Below are 17,898 nucleotides of genomic sequence, written 5' to 3'. Positions count from 1 at the left end.
GTGATGTATCTGGGCCTCTGTCTCCTCATCTGTGAAAGAAGCGGGGGGAGTCGTGGGCAGTCTCGGGCAGTGGTGGTGAAGGTGAGATCATTGATGGAGACATGCTTGTCACCCCCTCAGCTCTCTAGTCCCCTTTTCTTGGTGTCTGTGCTGCATTTATTTGAGGGATTTTTTTTGAGAGAGAAATAATATAGACTGTAGAGATAACGATTTGAGTTCTCATTTGATGGTATAACTGTTACTTTGATTAATACTGTTATGCCATTTGTTTTCCTGTTAAAATGTTTTTTAGTTACAAAGAGTAAAGAGATGAATGTAATTGACAGCCATGTGACCCATCAGCATATTTACTAAATGTTAACATTTAATCATTTTGTGTCAGGTCTGTTGTCTTGGAAGAAAAAATGTTTCAGCCAAAGCCTTCCTTATATCCCTTCCCAGTCCCGCCCCTCTTCTCCCTGCAGTAATTCCTCTTCTGAGGTTGGCATGTTTCCCTCCTGTCCCTTACTAGATCATTTTCTTCCCTATTGTATCCTTTAAAATTTTGAAAAATGCCATGTTAGTAACCTTCATCAATTTTTTTTCATTTACTCAACAGTTTTTTCAAGACTCAGTAGGTTGATACATATAGGTCAAGTTTATCATTACCGTGTTTTATATTTTAACTTATTTTTCTAAGTATCTTTTATAAATTCACAGTTTAAAATTTAAGACATGCGAAAGAGTATTTGTTGTAAAGACTCTTCACCCAGATGTCTAGTTTTTCTCCCCAGAAGCAACAGGCATTATCAATTCCTTGTATACCTTTCCAGAAATACTCTATATCCACCTGAGCAAGGTAATACATGAATATCTTCCCACCCTGCTCTTTCTGTGCAAATGTTACATACTATTTATCCATTGCTTTCCTTGCGGATATTAAGTTGTATCTAATTTTTTGCTGTTACAAGCCATGCTGTTTTGGCCTTTTTGTACCCCTCTCTTCCTGCATACGTGTGAGAATTTATTTGGGGTAGATACCTGGAGCTGGAGTACTAGTGGTAGAATAGTAATAAAGGCATCAGCTTTATTAGGTCATCTTCTCTAAAGTGACCTTTCCAGACCCCAGAATTGGGTGAGCGTTCCCATTGCTCTCTGTTTTTGCCTGTGATTGGATATTGACAAACTTAAAATATTTTTTCAGTTTAATGAGTGTGAAATTTCATTGTGGCTTTAATTTATATTTCTTGAATTACTAATGAAGGCATACATCTTTCTGTGTTAACTGCCCATTTGAATTTTCTCTGTAAAGTTCTTATTCATGTTCTTGACTCATTTCCGTTTCTCGTATGTTGCTCGCCTTTTTTATTGATATGTTAGATTTCTATAGATATTCTTGACATTAGTCCTGAATTGATATTGTAGGTTGCAACTGCCTTCTCAATTCTGTGGCTTGTGTTTTAGTCACTCATTTTTCTGTTTAATCTTTGTATTTTTGAAAATGGTCTTTTCCCGTGTAATTCCTCTTAAAATAATTTAAAATCTTATTGTTGCCTCTGCAGATTTCACTGGTAGTGACTAAAGTGTATGCATGGGTTTGTGTTCATTTTTCTTAGTGGATCAACAACCTGGAGGTTGACAGCCGCTATAATTCATGGCCTTCTAGTCTACAGGAGTTACTTCGCCCCACGTTTCCCGGTGTTATCCGCCAGATCAGGAAGAACTTGCATAACATGGTGAGTAAAACTCCACATTGCCTGGCCATGATCTCTGTTTCTCCTGTGCCTTGTCCCCGCCCATCCTGTCATATCGCGAATGTTCACTTCTCTCCTTCCCCAGCTGCTTCTCCCACCACTACCACTGCTAAATGTGCCCGTTGTCTAGCCCCATCCTAAAACTGAAAGGACTTGGAAATGTGCGGATCGTTTGTACAGCTAGAAAGATGTCAGCATATAAGGAGTGCTTCTCATCCTTAACCTGAAGGTTCAGGCTGTGTTGTTTGAGTTTTAAGAAGGTTCTTTTCTCCTCAGAAGATGAGTATGTTGCTACCGTTTTTCTTGAATATCTTAATCTGTAAAACTTAATGGTTCAATTTATTCCCTTAAATAAGTCTTGCTGTCAGCTCCTACTTTTTATTCCTTATTTCACTGCTTTGGAGAGATAGAGGAGGAAGATTCTTGGTTGGCTGTCTTTTCCCATTTCCTCATTTCTTTCCCTTCCCTCATGCAGCTCCTGAAGAGACAGGTGCAGGTGAGGGCCGAGGTTGGCCTCCTCAAAACATGCAAGGGAAACGGTCCTCTTGACTTCCCTCACTCTTGAAACTACTCTTTTCCTTCCCAGTCAAAATTTCAGTTTCTTTTTCGCTTACCGAAAGATAATTTATTAAATGATAATTTTGACTAAATAAAATTAGATGAAATAATTATTTTTTAAAGCATATCAGGAGAGCTTAATACATGACAGCTAGTATTGTGGTCTAAAAATTGGGTTCTAAGTGAATTCTTAATTCAGAGGTCCTTTGAAATGAGTACACAAGAAGCTAATCTCCATTTTCTAAGGCGGGAGGGTTAGTAGAACTTGAGTAAAGACTAGGTGTTAGCCACCTGGATACAAGCCCACGCTATTAGCATAAGACCAGGGGAAGATCACTGAGCCTTTCGGTTCCACGTTCTTTCAACACAAAGGGAGGGTAGGTGCTATGTAACTCCTTTCCTGTGTGGATCAAAAGTGGCTGAAAGAAGGTGGCCTGCAAGTATAAAGAAGAAGTCATTTTTATTGGCCCGGTGACATGTTAGTAAATGTGATTTCATGTTTTCCTTTTTCTTCCCCTGCAGGTTTTCCTAGTTGACCCTGCCCATGAGAGCACTGCAGAGCTGATGAACACAGCTGAGATGTTCCTCAGTAATCATATACCACTAAGGTAATGGCGGTATTGATTTGACGGTCCGTCTCATTTAGCTGAGGTTGTGTTTGTCTAAAGAGCGGCTCTGGTGCTGCTGAATTATAGGATAATTAATAGTGGGGATCATTAATAGCAGTTTTATCTTTGCTTGGTATGAAACCAGTATCTTTTGGGATAGAGAATTTGATTCTCAAGGAATAGAATCTTACCACTGTTGAATTATTAACAAATAGCCTGTTTAAAAATAGCACGTGGTCTCATCTTGCTCCCAGCGAAAGGGAGCCCTCCTAGGTAAGCATCCACGTCACAGAGCCTACTTCCACTTTCAGGAGAGATGAGGACCTTTGCCAAGAACTTTTGTTAGACTGTCCAGATGTTTATACAGCTTTTTGTGATGCACACAGACACATGTATGTCACTTGTGTTACCAAGTCTGCCAACAGGGTACTGGAATGGCTGGGGTTCCACGGTGCCTTTTAAGAACAGTGTTTCAAGGATTTACATATAAAGATTAAGACATTCTCACTTACATTCTGAATAATGTAGTCTCTGGTAACTTGAATTCTTAGGAAACATGAAAACAAAGAAGAAAAGAACTGTTCAGCTAACAGTTGTGTGTTCTGCACTCAGCACTGAGCTAAGTGCTGTGAGTGGTGTATAAGCCACATTTCTACCTTCTTGGAAAAAAATACTGTGTGTACTTCCAGTAAGATATTTGATCAAGTGCTAGGTTATGTCCTACTAGTTATAAGTGCTTTAGAATTTCAGGAAACAAAAGATTATGGGCAGATATTTGGGAAGGGCAAAGATTTCATGGCAAAGTTGGATTTAAGATAGGCTTTGAAGAAAATGATGAGTTTTCATTGATGGAAGAGCAGAGATTTTGAGTTTAATTACATTTTTAATTTAACACATGAGTACTCCCTGGTTGGATAGATGAATAAACTACTGAATTATAGCCAGTTCTATGTTTTGATTACAAGAGAAGTACAAGAACACAGAAGAAGTATGCAGTGGGCACTAATTAAATACTTACTGAGTTGCACTGAGGGACAGAGAGAGGGAATGTGGTCTTCAGATTGCAAAGGCAGGTGAGAAGAAGACACTCAACTCATAGGCAGTGAAGAGACGTGTTGTGGACAATTGGCGGGAAGACCCGGGGCAGACCAGCTGCTGGTTTCCTTAGTTTGAGGTGATGTGCTATATGCTCAGCTGTCACCAGGCCCTGAGGAGACGAGGGGACAAATCTGAGAATTCAGAAGTCTGAGTTTTGAGGTCTAGCTAACAGGAAACTCTGATGTCCTTTCTAGAAATTGAATACTTGGGAAAGGGAATTACTTTGTGAGGAGATAATTAGGTGCTAGCCCGTAATTTATTTTCATTAGAATAATATTTAGGTCATTTCTGCCTGGAGCTTACTTGTATCATTTCTGTCATAAGTGGGATTTAAAAAAAAACAAAGACAATTTTCATCTAAAAAGAGACTCTCTCACCACCTCATCCATGTATACACACATTCTAGGGTGTAATGTTTGATATATGTTTATATTTTCTTCTCCTATTTTTAGGCTGTACTTAAAAAAATTGACTTTGTATTTTTTAGAACAGTGTTGATTAATTAACTGGTATTGATAACATTATTATTAACTGAAGTCCCTAGTCTACATTAGGGTTCATTGTTTTTGTTGTACACTCTGTGGGTTTTGACAAATGAATAATGACCTTTCCCCACTGTAGCGTCATGCAGGTGAGTTTCACTGCCCTAAAAACCCCCTTTGCTCCATTTTGGTCCCTCTCTCCCAGGCCCTGGCAACCACTGACCTTGTTGTCTCCATAGTTTTGTCTTCTCCAGAATCATGATGTTTGTAACATTTTTAGATTGGCTTCTTTCACTTAGGAGTAGGCTTTTAGGCATTGTCCATGCCTTTTTGTGGCTTGATAGCTCATTTCTTTTTATCACTGAATAATATTCCATTATATGGATGTACTGTAGTTTTTTAAATCTGTTTTCCTGTTAACAGACGTCTTTGCTTCCAAGTTAGTGCAGTTATGAATAAAGCTGCTACAGACATCGGTATTCAGGTTTTTGTTTGGATGTGTTTTCGGCTCATTTGAGTGAATCCTGAGAAGTAGGGCTGCTTTATCTTACGGTAAAACCATGTTTAGTTTTTCGTGAAACCACCACACCGTGTTCCAAGTGGTTGTACCATTTACGTTTTTACCAGCAGTGAGAGTTCTTAGCACTCCACATCCTCTCCAGAATTTGGTGGTGTCCGAGTTTTGGATTTTAGCTGTTCTAATACATGCGTAGTGGTATCTCACTATGGTTTTAATTTGAAATTCCCTAATGACATAGGATGCTGAGCATCTTTTAAGTTGAGCTTATTTGCCAGCTGTATGTCTTATTTGGGGAAGTGATTGTTCAGTTCTTTTGCCCATTTTAAACTTTTTTTGTTAGTTTTAAGAGTTCTTTGTATATTTCGCACATCAGTCCTGTATCAGACAGGTGTTTTGCACAGATTTTCTGCTAGCCTGTGGCTTGTTTTCATTCTCTTAACAGTTTCTTTCTCAGAGCCGAAGTTCTTAATTTAAATGAAATCCACTTTATCAATTCTTTTTGTTGTGGGTCATCTAAAGTTAGATCTAATGAGTCATTGTCAAACTGAAGATCACTTAATTTTCTCCTGTTATTTCCTGTGAATTTTACAATTTGTGTTTTACATTTATGTCTGTGACCCATTTTGAGTTAGTTTTTGTGAGGGTGTAAGATCTCTGTCTGGATTCATTATTTTGCAGGTGGATGTCCAGTCGTTCCAGCACCGTTTGTTAAAAAGACTGTCCTCCCTCCACTGCTTCTGCTTCAGTGTGGAGGCTAGTGGCCTCTACAATGGCCAGTGCAGGATTTTTTTGGCCCGTCTGTAGAGGTGTAATAGTGTCTCACTGTTTATTCCTTTAAGTTTTAAAATGTGGTAAACTTTAACTTTGATTGTAGCTTTTTGTTTGAGGACAGTAGTAAATATTTTTATGCCTTCCAGTGACCTATGAAGCTCATATTGCTGATATTAAATCTCCAAATCCCTCGTTTTCTATATATTTTCACATTCTGAAAATGTTCAGTTCCCCGAATTCTTGTTTAAAAACAGAGTAAAATCTCCATCTAAAATTATAGCAACACCCTTCATGTTAGTCACAGCCTCGTTTCATGATGTGGAAACAGCTTGCTTCCACAGTGAAAAAGGTCTGAGCCGCCTTTGGGAACCTGCTTTTTTGTTTTGTGAGTGATGAATGTCTTTGCCAGCCATGTTCCAGTATGGCATGAGCTGTGTCTTTGAAGAGAGGATAGCCTTCTTCTGTTAGCTGTAGTATTTCTGGGGGGTGGGGGTACAAGGATGCCTTTCCTTTTTTAACTGGTTGCATTCTTTGAGATGTTTCTTCTTCTTCTTTTTGCCCTTCCCTGTCTCCTCCAGACTTGGTTTAATCTTTGTGGTTAATGACTCTGAAGATGTTGATGGGATGCAGGATGCTGGAGTGGCTGTTCTGAGAGCATATAATTATGTTGCCCAGGAGGTGGATGATTATCATGCCTTCCAGACTCTGACGCATGTATGTTTTCATTCAACATGACGAATAATTTTTTAGAATCTAACTTACTTTAAGAAACAGTATGTGGTAAGGGGATTCTAAATTTTTGTAAAGAGAAAAAGGTAAATTATTTACACAAACTTTACACGTTTTCTATTTCTGGAGTTGCCTTTATTGATACACCAATGTTACTAATAGATGGCTGTGATTTTAACTAAGATTCCTTAGATCCTAATTCCTTAAATACTAATACATTAATGTATCTTAGTCTTCTACCTTTTGGTGATGTGAAATCACTAATTAATGCCTTTTGCTAAATGTGATGTTCTCTACTTGCTTAAAAGAATGTTTTTTTTTCCTCCTTTTGAGACCAGCATGATATTTCATTAGGAATCAGTTTAATAGTCAAGTCATAAAATCCCTATTGTCTGTTTTCTCTGTTTTAACTGGAAAGTCTGAAGTACCCTGACATTTACATATATATTCAAGATACTTGGTCAAGTTCAGACAGAGAACTCTCCCTGTTTTTTGTTTTTTCTTTCTATTTTTGAGTATAAAAAACTTTATAACTAATAGTTCTTTTGTTTACGGGGTAGTGTTAATTATTGAAAACACATCTTTAAAGTAATTGATTGTCACCGCTTTTACCTGTAAACGTGCTGTTTATGATGTTTGTCATGTTTATTGTTCAGAGATTCAGTCTGGTGCATTTTTTTATTAGTTAGAATGTTCGTTGATTTATTTGGCCAACTTCTGTTAAAGACTCGGCATTTGCCAGGGCCATACTGGCTGCTCGGGATACAGAGAAGCTGCTCGGGATACATTTTCCCCCATCCTCAAAGACTGTAGAATCCGGTGGGCGACACCATCACTCAGATGGTTCAGTACCGTGTGGGGAGCACAGGGGCTCTAGCAGCCCTGGGAGCTCGCTCCACTGGGGCTGGCCCTGGGTGTTTTTGTGGCGTGGGAAGTTGTCCCAGCTGAGTGCAGGAAGAACAGGAGTCAGCTGAACAATGGCTACAGATCAGAGGTGGTGATTCCAAGTTGTTCGTGTGAGTTGAGTGGAGCATTGTGAGACAGAGTGGAGATGGAAACCTGGTCTTTGAGGCCACTGGGCTGGATAACAGGTGTCCAGATTGCAGAGTCAAACTCCAGTTAAAAACCTCATTCTGATGCTTGGAGATGGAGCTGATGAAGAATAAAGAAAGTGGCACAGATACGAGTCGATGAGCTGTTGCTGTGATCTCTGTGGGAAATGATTGTGGACCGCAGTGAGCAGAAGGGCTTGGAGAACGAAATAAGTTCAGAAGACATCGTTGAGGATAATTAGTCTGCTTTTGAAAGTTTTTTTTCCCCTCATAACTACATGTATGAAGGAAGGGATAGTGAGTTTCACTCCTTTTTATTTATTTTTAATCGCAAAAGTAAAAAGAATTATGTTCATTGCAAACAATTTTTTTTAATAATATTAAAGTGTGTCAGTTTAAAATCTCTGTCTCTCCCTCCTTACTCCTGCTCCATAAAGGCTGCCACTGTTTAAAAGCTTGCCTTGTATCCTTCCAGGTACTTAATCGTACATATACAGACACAGTTGTATTATTTGTTTTATGTCTGCTTTTTAAAAACAGGGATTGTGCCATACATATTTTGAAATGTTTTTCCCCTTAAACGTCATGGACATGAGGTCTTATTTCAAGGATTACTTATAGGTATTCAGATTTTGAAAAAATAACACATTTTTGCATTTAAGACTTAATGTATGAACTGAGTCATTTTCAGAATATGTAGTTTCTAACATAAGAAGGCATAAGGAAGTACCTGGAAGAGAGAATTGTTGATATAGCCCATTTGCTTTTTTAAGAGAAATAGCTATGTTTTCCTCTACATTCTGAAATTTTTATAATAAATACTCTGAAATTTGGATTTCAAAGTGTAGTCGGTTACCCGGTTTTTCTTTCTTCAGATATATAACAAAGTAAGGACCGGAGAAAAAGTGAAAGTTGAACACGTAGTCAGCGTCCTGGAGAAGAAATATCCCTACGTGGAAGTGAATAGCATTTTGGGGATTGATTCTGCTTATGATCAGAATCGGAAGGTAAGACTTCTTTGGCACTTGACATTGGCTGCAACATGGTACTTTCCTTGCCTCCCCTTTTTGAGGGTTTTTGTCAATAAAGGTGATGGTGGTAAAGTATCTAGGTACTTGGCATTTAAAAGTTTAGAAACCAAATCACTTTTCTGTCTTTGCAAATATAGTTTATATTTCAATTGTGTGACAATATCATTGATTTTTAGCTGGCCTGTGAACTATTAAAATGGAAAAACTTTGTTTTTACAATGCAGTGGTGGTGCTTGTGTGATACATGTTCTGGGTAAAATCACGGGGAGTATATGATGTATGCTTGTCGGGATAGAGTGTCTGGCTTAATGTGTGCCTTGTATCTAGTTGTTTAGGCTAAAGATGGGGATGTAGTAAGAAATGTAGTAAACAGAATGGCAACATGTGATAATAAAGACAGGGAAATTTTTAAACATTTTTATTTAAAGATAATAGTGTTTCTTGTGAGACTGTAAGCACAGGAAAGGACCTTTTATTGTAAGCAGGAATGAGGTGGTCAGTTTATTGAAAGTAAATGTGAAGGCAAGGGAAGCAAATACATTTCTGAAACGTTTTAATTTAAAACAATGGAAGTATATTTATTTACCAACTTTTTTTCAAATGAAGGACAGGCTATTGGTTCTGCTGTTTGGAGATCCGAACTATCATTCCATTAGAAACCATACTGGTAATGTGTTTATAATTTCTCTTATATCAGACTACAGAATCCTGGATGTGTAATATCCCTCCCAAGTCTTACCCACACTTAATTGGGCACCAGTTGTTTTTAGCCTTTCTCCTTTTTGTTTTTCTAGTCATTCAAGTTGTTTTCGTTTCCTTCCTTCCTTCCTGTTTTATTGAAGTAACATTGATTTGTAACATTATGTAAGTTTCATGTATGTAGCATTGTATTTCTATGTCCATATTCCCTGCAACTTGCTCACCATCAAAAATTGAGTTTCCATCCATCACTGTACAGTTGGTCTCCTTCATGTGTTTCCCTGCTCCCGGTGTCCACAACTGTCTTCTCTGTCTGTGTGTTTGTTTTTGTTTGGTTTGAGTTGTTCATTTGTTTTGCTTTTGTTTGTTTATTTATTAGTCTTTTTATTTCACTTAGCATAATACACTCAGGGTCCATCCATGTTGTCACAAATGGCAAGATTTCATCATTTTTATGGCTGAGTAGTATTCTGTTGTGTGTGTATATTGCACATCTTCTTCATCCATTCATCCATTGGTGGACGTTAAGGTTGTTTCAGTATCTTGGTTGTTGTAAATAATGCTGTGATGAACATAGGGGTACACATGTTTTTTTTTTTTTGATTAGTGTTTTCGTTTTCTTTGAATAAATAACCAGGTGTGGAAATGCTGGATTGTATGGTAGTTCTATGAATTTTTTAAGGAATCTCCATACTGTTTTCAATAGTGGCTGCAACAATTTACTTTCCTACCAACAGTGCAAGAGGGTTCCCTTTTCTCTATGTGCTCATCAACTTTTTTTTGTCTTTTTGATGACAGCCATTCTGATAGGTGTAAGGTGATGTGTCACTGTGGTTTTGATTTTCATTTCCTGATGATTTGTGATATTGAACATTTTTTTCATGTGCCTGTTGACCACCTGCATGTCCTGTTTGGAAAAATGTCTGTTCAGGTCTTCTGCCTGTTTTTTAATTGGGTTGTTTAGTATTTTTTAATGTTGTGTTGTATAAACTGTATATTTTGAATATTGACCCCTTACTGGTCATGCATTTGCAAATATTTACTCCCATTCAGTAGGTTGCTTTTACACTTTGTCAGTGGTTTCCTTTGCTGTGCAAAAGCTCCCTTCGAGCACTGTCTGCTGCCCTCCCGGCTACCTGGTGAGGCAGCTCACAGTTTGGTGTTCTGGGTGGAGAGGTAGAGAAATGAGCCTCTTTGACGGCATCTCACATAGCTGGGGATGTTGAGCACTCAATCATTTGCCCTCACTTCCCCTGTAGGAGAAATCATGGGCCCAGAAGATGTCTCACAGCTCTAAACAGTGCTGTCTTGGGAGAGGGGTGGTGTGAGTAAAGTCAGACTGTTTCTCTGACCCTCTCCACTGTGTCCAAACTCATATCTTTTTGCTCTAATGGTGTCCTGGAACTCCTCTTCTGCAAACCTAGACTTCCACGAAGGCTCCCTTGTCTGTAGGTGATTAATTAAGACAATTTTTCCCTGAGGTTCCCAGGCTGTGGCCTGGAGCCAGCTCATGGGCCAATGCAGAGTCCACAGTCAAGGTCAAAGCCTGTCTGCCTGTTACCTGCCTGTTACCTGTTACAAGTGGGTGACACTTCTCTGGTGCTGGATCTCAAAGCTCCCACTGAGACACTTGGATGCATCCATAGATGAATGCTGAATCGCTGTTGTTCTGGGTGGGAGACAGCGATGAGGGACATCATATCCAGCCATGATGCTGGTAATATCATTCCTGCTTCAGTGTTAAATCTCCTTGTTTTATGATATATCCAGCCAGGTTTGGAGTTGAAGCTGGTCAGGAGATCTCCTCAGTTTAGACTGAAAATGGTTCCACTACTGTATTCCAACCTTCTGTTCAGTCACTTACCTTTTATGTTTTTTAAAAAATAAAATACTGTTGATATGGGCACCCAGTGATCTGTCACATTTTCACAAACAGCATGAGTAGTGCTCTGTAGAAAAAGAAAAGGTAAAATAAAAGAAAAGAAGGACACTTTGGGAATATTTGAGGAAATTAATAGAATTTTGTCATATTTCACATTTGGAATTTTTTTTTCTTAATGCTTAGCTCTAGTTTTCTATCATCCTGTTGAAGGAACAGTACATGTTGCCTTTTTTTTCGTGGATGATTGCTCCATCAAAGTAGTTGCTTGAAAAATATTGAATACAGTGGGCAACTGGGGGAAAGGATATTTTTAAATGTTGTCTTTAATACACCGACATCTTGATTTTGCTGAAGAATCAGTCGGGAGTATCACAGAACTCGGTCCTTAGTAGCTTCTCAGACCTGGCCATTTTCCTCATCTGTGTTGACTAGAGGCCCTTCTCGTATGTACAGAGCATAATTCCCCAGCTATTGAAGTAGACATGTACTCTCAAGAGAAGGATGTTGTAAGATTCCCAGAGGTTCTAAGAATCTAAGTATCAGTAAGATTTTTTAAGTCGCAAGAACCGTACCACCCCTCCATATGAAAAAGCCCAGGAAAATAGAGTATTCTGAAAAGAAGAAATGAGTGCATTTTTTTTAAAAGAGAAGAATGAGTGCATTTAGCAAATGTTATTATGCTGACAAATATCTACCTTTTGTTATAAATTTGAAGTTATGTCATCTTCTGATTCTGATATTTGAAAGAAGTAATTATTTCTAAAATGAGGTAGTACAATTAAAGTACATCTTTTAAACTGAAGAGAATATAGTCTGAGGGGTGCACATTTATCTTTCAAAGCCAGTAGATAGTAGTACTTGAGAAAAGTTCTAACTTATACATGTAGACATTTTACATTTGGCATATTAACTCTTGAGTCTTTATTAATCTCAGTTATCATTCATGAATGGCTCATTCATGACTTTCCCTGTAGTTAATGTTTTAAAATTATGTATAATTAACATTTGTAGTGATCAATTGACAGACACTCTCACATGTAACTTTTAAGTGTGACTCTTTGATAATTGGCCTGCATTCTGTTATTTGGTCTGATAATCTATTTGCAAGTTGTAAAAATGGAAAATGTATAGTCAAAAACATCTACCTCCCGCCCTTGACTCTTGATCAGTTGCCACTTCCAGAGAAAAGCAGTGTTACTTACTTCTTATTGTCACTGAAAGTTATAATGTGGGTTTTGTTTTGTTTTCTTGGGGGATTGATTTTCAAAACTCAAAGTTATTAAAATTGAGGTTTTTTAATTTTAAAAATTGAGATTTTATGAACTTCCTTGAAATAGTGGAGATGTCCCCCAGATACCTGGAGAAATATACGTGTGCTGATAGTTGGAAAAGTCCCAGATACATTTGCCACCACAGATGTATTTGCCTGGTGTTTCCTGCCAGGGAACCTCTTTTGTCCTGGAGAAGGAAAAAGATTGAGTTTCGTATATTTTAGAGTGACTTTTGAGCACTGTTTTCCCACCAACCTTGTTTGGTTTTCTATAGATGTAATTTCTTTTTTAGTAATAGGGACCCTTTTTAATTTAGAATTGGGTATAAACATTTCATCTTAAGTTATCTGCCTAATAACTTATGAGAGTTTATACCTGTGCTGCCCGTTATGGTAGCCTGTGGCCACACATGGTTTTTAACATGGAAATTAATGAATTTCATGTGCTCAATAGCTACATGTCATTAGTGGCTGCTGCCTTGGACAGTGGGGATAGAGTATCTCCGTCACTGCGGAAAGGCCGTTTAAGTAGCTTTGGCTGTAGTGATGTAATTCAGGTCTGGTAGTCTGGACTGCTTAAAATCACCTTTCCCTCACCTTCAACCACTTCCTAATTTGCAAGGTTTTATTTTATTTAAAATACAGTCATTTAAACTCAGCTTTACCTAGTAGGATACTAAGTATGATTTTTTTTTTATATATTAAAAATTTTTTCTTTAGTTATTTCTTGGTTTCCATACTTCTGTTGATTTTTTTTCTTGTTAAAACACATATGTGTGAATGCTTTCTTCCATTTGTCCCATGAAGGACAATAATGTGGTTTGTGGGTCCATGTGTTTCAGGAAGCAAGAGCCTACTATGAGCAGACGGGAGTTGGTCCACTCCCTGTCGTTCTGTTCAATGGCATGCCCTTTGAAAAGGAGCAGCTAGACCCTGATGAGTTGGAAACCATCACAATGCACAAAATCCTGGAGACCACAACCTTCTTCCAAAGAGCAGTGTACTTGGTAAGTAGTGCTTCAGGGCTGGTTTTGAAAGAGAATGATTTGCTTATATTTGTGTCGTCTCTGTAGTAGGCATAAAATTCTTTAAGGATCACTGTTTTCTATGCACCACTCCTAACTGATTTGCAGACTGCCAGCAAGCTCTGCTGTAATGGAAATATCCATGAGACTTTCTGTAGATTATTTTTGAAATAGCTAATTTTATTGCCTTCAAGATTAAATTTTATTTTAAAAATTCTTAAGAACATAGCATTTCTAAGAGGCATTTGTTCTACTTGTAAGGAATTTTGACTTAGAAAAATTCAAATGTTTTATATATGTGGTTATTGTTGAGATATAATTACATGCCATAAAACTCAGCCTTTCAAGGTGGACTATTCAGTGGTTTTTAGTATTTACACAGAGTTTTGAAACTGTCACCTCCATCTAATTTGAGAACATTTTTAGGTTCATAAACCTGACATGCAGTAGAAATCACACCCCATTTTCCCCTAGTCTACCTACTGGCAACCATGAATGTAATTTCTGTCTCTGTGGATTTTCTTGTTTCGAACATTTTATATAAAGGGGTTCATGTACTATCTGGTCTTTCATGACTGATTTCTTTCACCTAGCATAATGTTTGCAAGGTTTATCCTTGTTGGAGCATGTGTCAGTACTTCATTCCTTTTCATGGTCAAATAATAGTCCCTCAAGTGGATATAGCAACCATATTTTGTTTGCCCAGTCACCAGTTGATACATATCTGTGCTTACTATGAATAATGCTTCTGCTGTAAACAATTGTGGACACGTTTTTGTGTAGACATGTATTGTCAGTTGTCTTGGGTATACACCTAGAAGTGGAATTGCCTGCTTATGTAGTAATTTTGTTTTTAACAGTAATTCTGTTTTTAACAGAACTGCCAAACTGTTTTCCCAGAGCAGCTGCACTCTTAAACATTCCTACCAGCTCCACTTTCTCCAGATTCTAGCCAACACTTGGTATCGTCTGTCTTTGGGTATAGCCTAGTAGGTGTGAAGTGGTATCTCACTGTGGTTTTGATTTGCATTACTCACACACGAATGACGTTGAGCATTCTTTCCTGTGCTTATTGACCATTTATTTTCTCTTTGGAGAAATGTTTATTCAGATTATTGGCCTGTGTTTAATTGGGTTATTTCTTTTGTTACTGTTTAGTTGTAAGAATTCTTTATGTATTCTGGATATGAATTCCTTATTATTATATATATGATTTTCAAATCTTTTCTCTCATTTTCTAGTTTTTCTGTTTACTTTATTGATAATGTCTTTTATAGGACAGATGTTTTAAATTTTGATCAAGTTCAAGTTACTTTTTTTCTTTTGTTGCTTGTGCCATTTTATCGCATGTAAGAAACCTGCTTAATCCTAGGTCATGAAGATTTCTTTTTCCTCTTCTGAGTATATTGTAGTTTTTTCTCTTAACATTTAGTTCTCTGATCTGTCTTCAGTTCATTTTCATATGTGGAGTGAGGTAGGAATCCACCTTTTTTTTTTTTAATCCAATTTAACATACAACTGGATAGCTTTTTGGATGCTCAACCGCCCCAAGCACTATTTATTGAAAAAAAAAACTCTTTCCCCACTAAATTGTCATGGTGCCTTTATAAGAAATAAATTGCCTGTTAAGGTATAGCTTTATTTTGGGATGGTCTTGTTTTCCATTGACCTATATATCTTTTCATATGTGAGTATTTCAGTTTTGATTACTGTCATAATCAAGTGAGTTTTCCAACTTTCTCTTTTTTTAAGAATGTTTGGTTCTTCTGTGAACAAAAACTTCATAAGTATATAATAAATAAAAAAATGTACACCAAAAAAAATGTACACCAAAGCAGTCATTATGATAGTGAAGAATTAGAAATAACTTAAATATACAATGTTACGTCAGAGCACAATGCAGCCATTTAAAAGATACTAACTAAGAATATCTCAAGACATGTTTACGACTTGTTGCCAAGTTAGAGCGAGCAGATTATAAAGCATTGTGCCCAGGCTGAGAGTGTTACTGAATGTATGTGAGTGTGTCTGGGTAGGTGTGTTCACAGGTAGGTGTGTCTGTACGTGTGTGTGTGTGTGTGTGTATTAGGCTGGAAGTAAACACCTCAAATGAGCAACATTTTCATGAACAGCGTGGTGAAATTCCGGATGATTGTTTTTCTTTGGACTCTTCTGTATGTATGGTATTTTCATCAATGAATATGCATTACACTGGTAATTTGAAATAAAAAGGTATTTTGAAAAGCACCAGCCCATCGGCCACCTGACAGATAGAAAACTGCTCAAGCACAGAGAAAACCAAACTTTTAAATTTTCTTTTTAAGAAGTCAGAATCAAGTCCAAAGAGTGAGCTACAGACAGGATAATTAAGATGCCCCTGTGGTTTCAAAACTTATTATGTAGTTTTAAATAAACAGCACTAATTTCAACTCACTATTTGCTAAAATGAATGTTTCTTGAAACAAAATCTTCCAATTTCAGATCCCATTGATTTAAATGAACACCTTTGCTTTCCAGGCTTCTCTTTTCACTTGGCTTCTCTCTGTGATCAGGTGGGCCCCATCTGCCATTTTGCATCAGGCCACTTTGTAAAATTTGTAAAATACCTAATAAAATCCGATTAACTTTAATTAATCAGACATGTGGGGCTTTGTTTTAGGAGAAATCGAGGGAAGAGAAAAAAAATATTAGGGGCTTAAAACCAGCAAAAGCCCCTAAAGCTTAGCTTAGCTTGTGTGCTTTGTGCTTGCTCAACTTCAGGTGAACTTTAAAAATCCAAGCAAAAAGAAACCCCAAAATGCAAATAAAAGACAATTAACATAGCCCACAGTCTTCACTGTGACTTAGCCACCATTTGTGATTGTGTACCTGTTACCAGTCTTTGATGGACACACAAAACACATGCATGCATGTGTGCACACAGGAGCTTACCCACATACCTGGTGGCAGGGTGACGGCTGGGGTGCTCCCTTCCTCATGGAAGTTGTGTAACTGGAGGATTTGAAATTGGGGTATAATTGTTTAAAACTTTAAACAATTTTTAGTTTTGGGAGGTGGAGACATCATTTCTGCTTTGGAGCAGTCTAACGTTTTTAGAAAAAGTCCCAATCTGGGCTCTTTAGTTACACAAATGTAAAGGACTCACGTAGGCTACTGAGAGAAAATGACTAGGCCACCATAAATATGACCACAGCTGTGTAGTGTGACATGGCTCCTGCTAGAAACAAGGCCATTCTTTAGCCTGACTATGCCCTTAATATGTTGGAGAAATGATTTTTATCTAAATAAAAATACAGGATGAGCTTTTGGTGTTCCTTAAAAAAAAAAGGAGAAGAATGTTTGACTCTTCTCTGTCTCATTCAGTTCCACGTGAAACTCAAGATCAACTTGTCAGTTTCTGCAAAAGTGGGGCCATTGGGATTTTGGTAGGAATTGCATTGAATTTGTAAATCAGTTTGGGGAGTATTGAGATCTTAACAATCCTGCATCTTCCAACCCATAAATATAGGATGTATTTCCATTTATTTAGGTCTTGTTACTTTCCTTCAGTGATGTTTTGTAGTTTTCAATAAAGAAATCTTACACTTCTTTTGTTAAGTTTATTCCTTAGTATTTTGCCTTTTTTGATGTAAATTAGTTTCTTAGTTTAATTTTTGGACAGCTCATTGATAGTAAATAGAAATGCAATTGATTTTTGTATATTGTTCTTACATGCTGCAACCATGTTGAACTTGTTTATTAATGCTACTATTTTTGTGTATTCTTTTTGTGTATGTGTGGGTTCTTTAACATTTTCTGTATGGAAAATACTGTCATCTTTCAGATGACAAGGACATGTCATCTGCAAATAGAGGTGGTTTTGATTCTTCCTTTCTGATTGGGATGCTCTTCCCTTTCCCCTTCCATTCCCTTGACTAGAGCTTCTTGTACATACTGTGTTGAATGGGAGTAGTAAGAGTGAACATCTTTGTTTGTTCTTTTTTTTTTTTAACATTTTTTATTGATTTATAATCATTTTACAATGTTGTGTCAAATTCCAGTGTTCAGCACAATTTTTCAGTCATTCATGGACATATACACACTCATTGTCACATTTTTTTCTCTGTGATTTATCATAACATTTTGTGTATATTTCCCTGTGCTATACAGTGTAATCTTGTTTATCTATTCTACAATTTTGAAATCCCAGTCTATCCCTTCCCACACTCTACCCCCCTGGTAACCACAAGTCTGTATTCTCTGTCCATGAGTCTTTAGATTCCACATATGAGCGATCTCATATGGTATTTTTCTTTCTCTTTCTGGCTTACTTCACTTAGAATGACATTCTCTAGGAGCATCCATGTTGCTGCAAATGGCATTATGTTGTCGGTTTTTATGGCTGAGTAGTATTCCATTGTATAAATATACCACCTCTTCTTTATCCAGTCACCTGTTGAT

At 37.4% G+C, this 17,898-nt stretch overlaps 1 protein-coding gene across 4 annotated transcripts in view; it reads left to right on the top strand.

Annotated features, from left to right (window-relative positions):
* Positions 1–17,898, top strand: part of UGGT1 (UDP-glucose glycoprotein glucosyltransferase 1) — a 105,200-nt gene that overhangs the window by 38,817 nt on the left and 48,485 nt on the right. For all 4 annotated transcript variants that reach the window (XM_072960774.1, XM_072960773.1, XM_072960775.1 and 1 more), the window contains 5 exons: positions 1,596–1,715; positions 2,814–2,899; positions 6,349–6,484; positions 8,427–8,558; positions 13,276–13,440. In XM_072960774.1, coding sequence (XP_072816875.1) covers positions 1,596–1,715; positions 2,814–2,899; positions 6,349–6,484; positions 8,427–8,558; positions 13,276–13,440 — 639 coding nt within the window. The remainder of the gene's footprint in view (positions 1–1,595; positions 1,716–2,813; positions 2,900–6,348; positions 6,485–8,426; positions 8,559–13,275; positions 13,441–17,898) is intronic.

Source organism: Vicugna pacos, chromosome 5 (assembly GCF_048564905.1).
Source record: "Vicugna pacos chromosome 5, VicPac4, whole genome shotgun sequence".
In the NCBI taxonomy this organism is placed as follows: Eukaryota; Metazoa; Chordata; class Mammalia; order Artiodactyla; family Camelidae; genus Vicugna; species Vicugna pacos.
The sequence above is the reverse complement of the archived record's forward strand: the minus strand, read 5'-3'. Positions and strand labels throughout refer to the sequence as shown.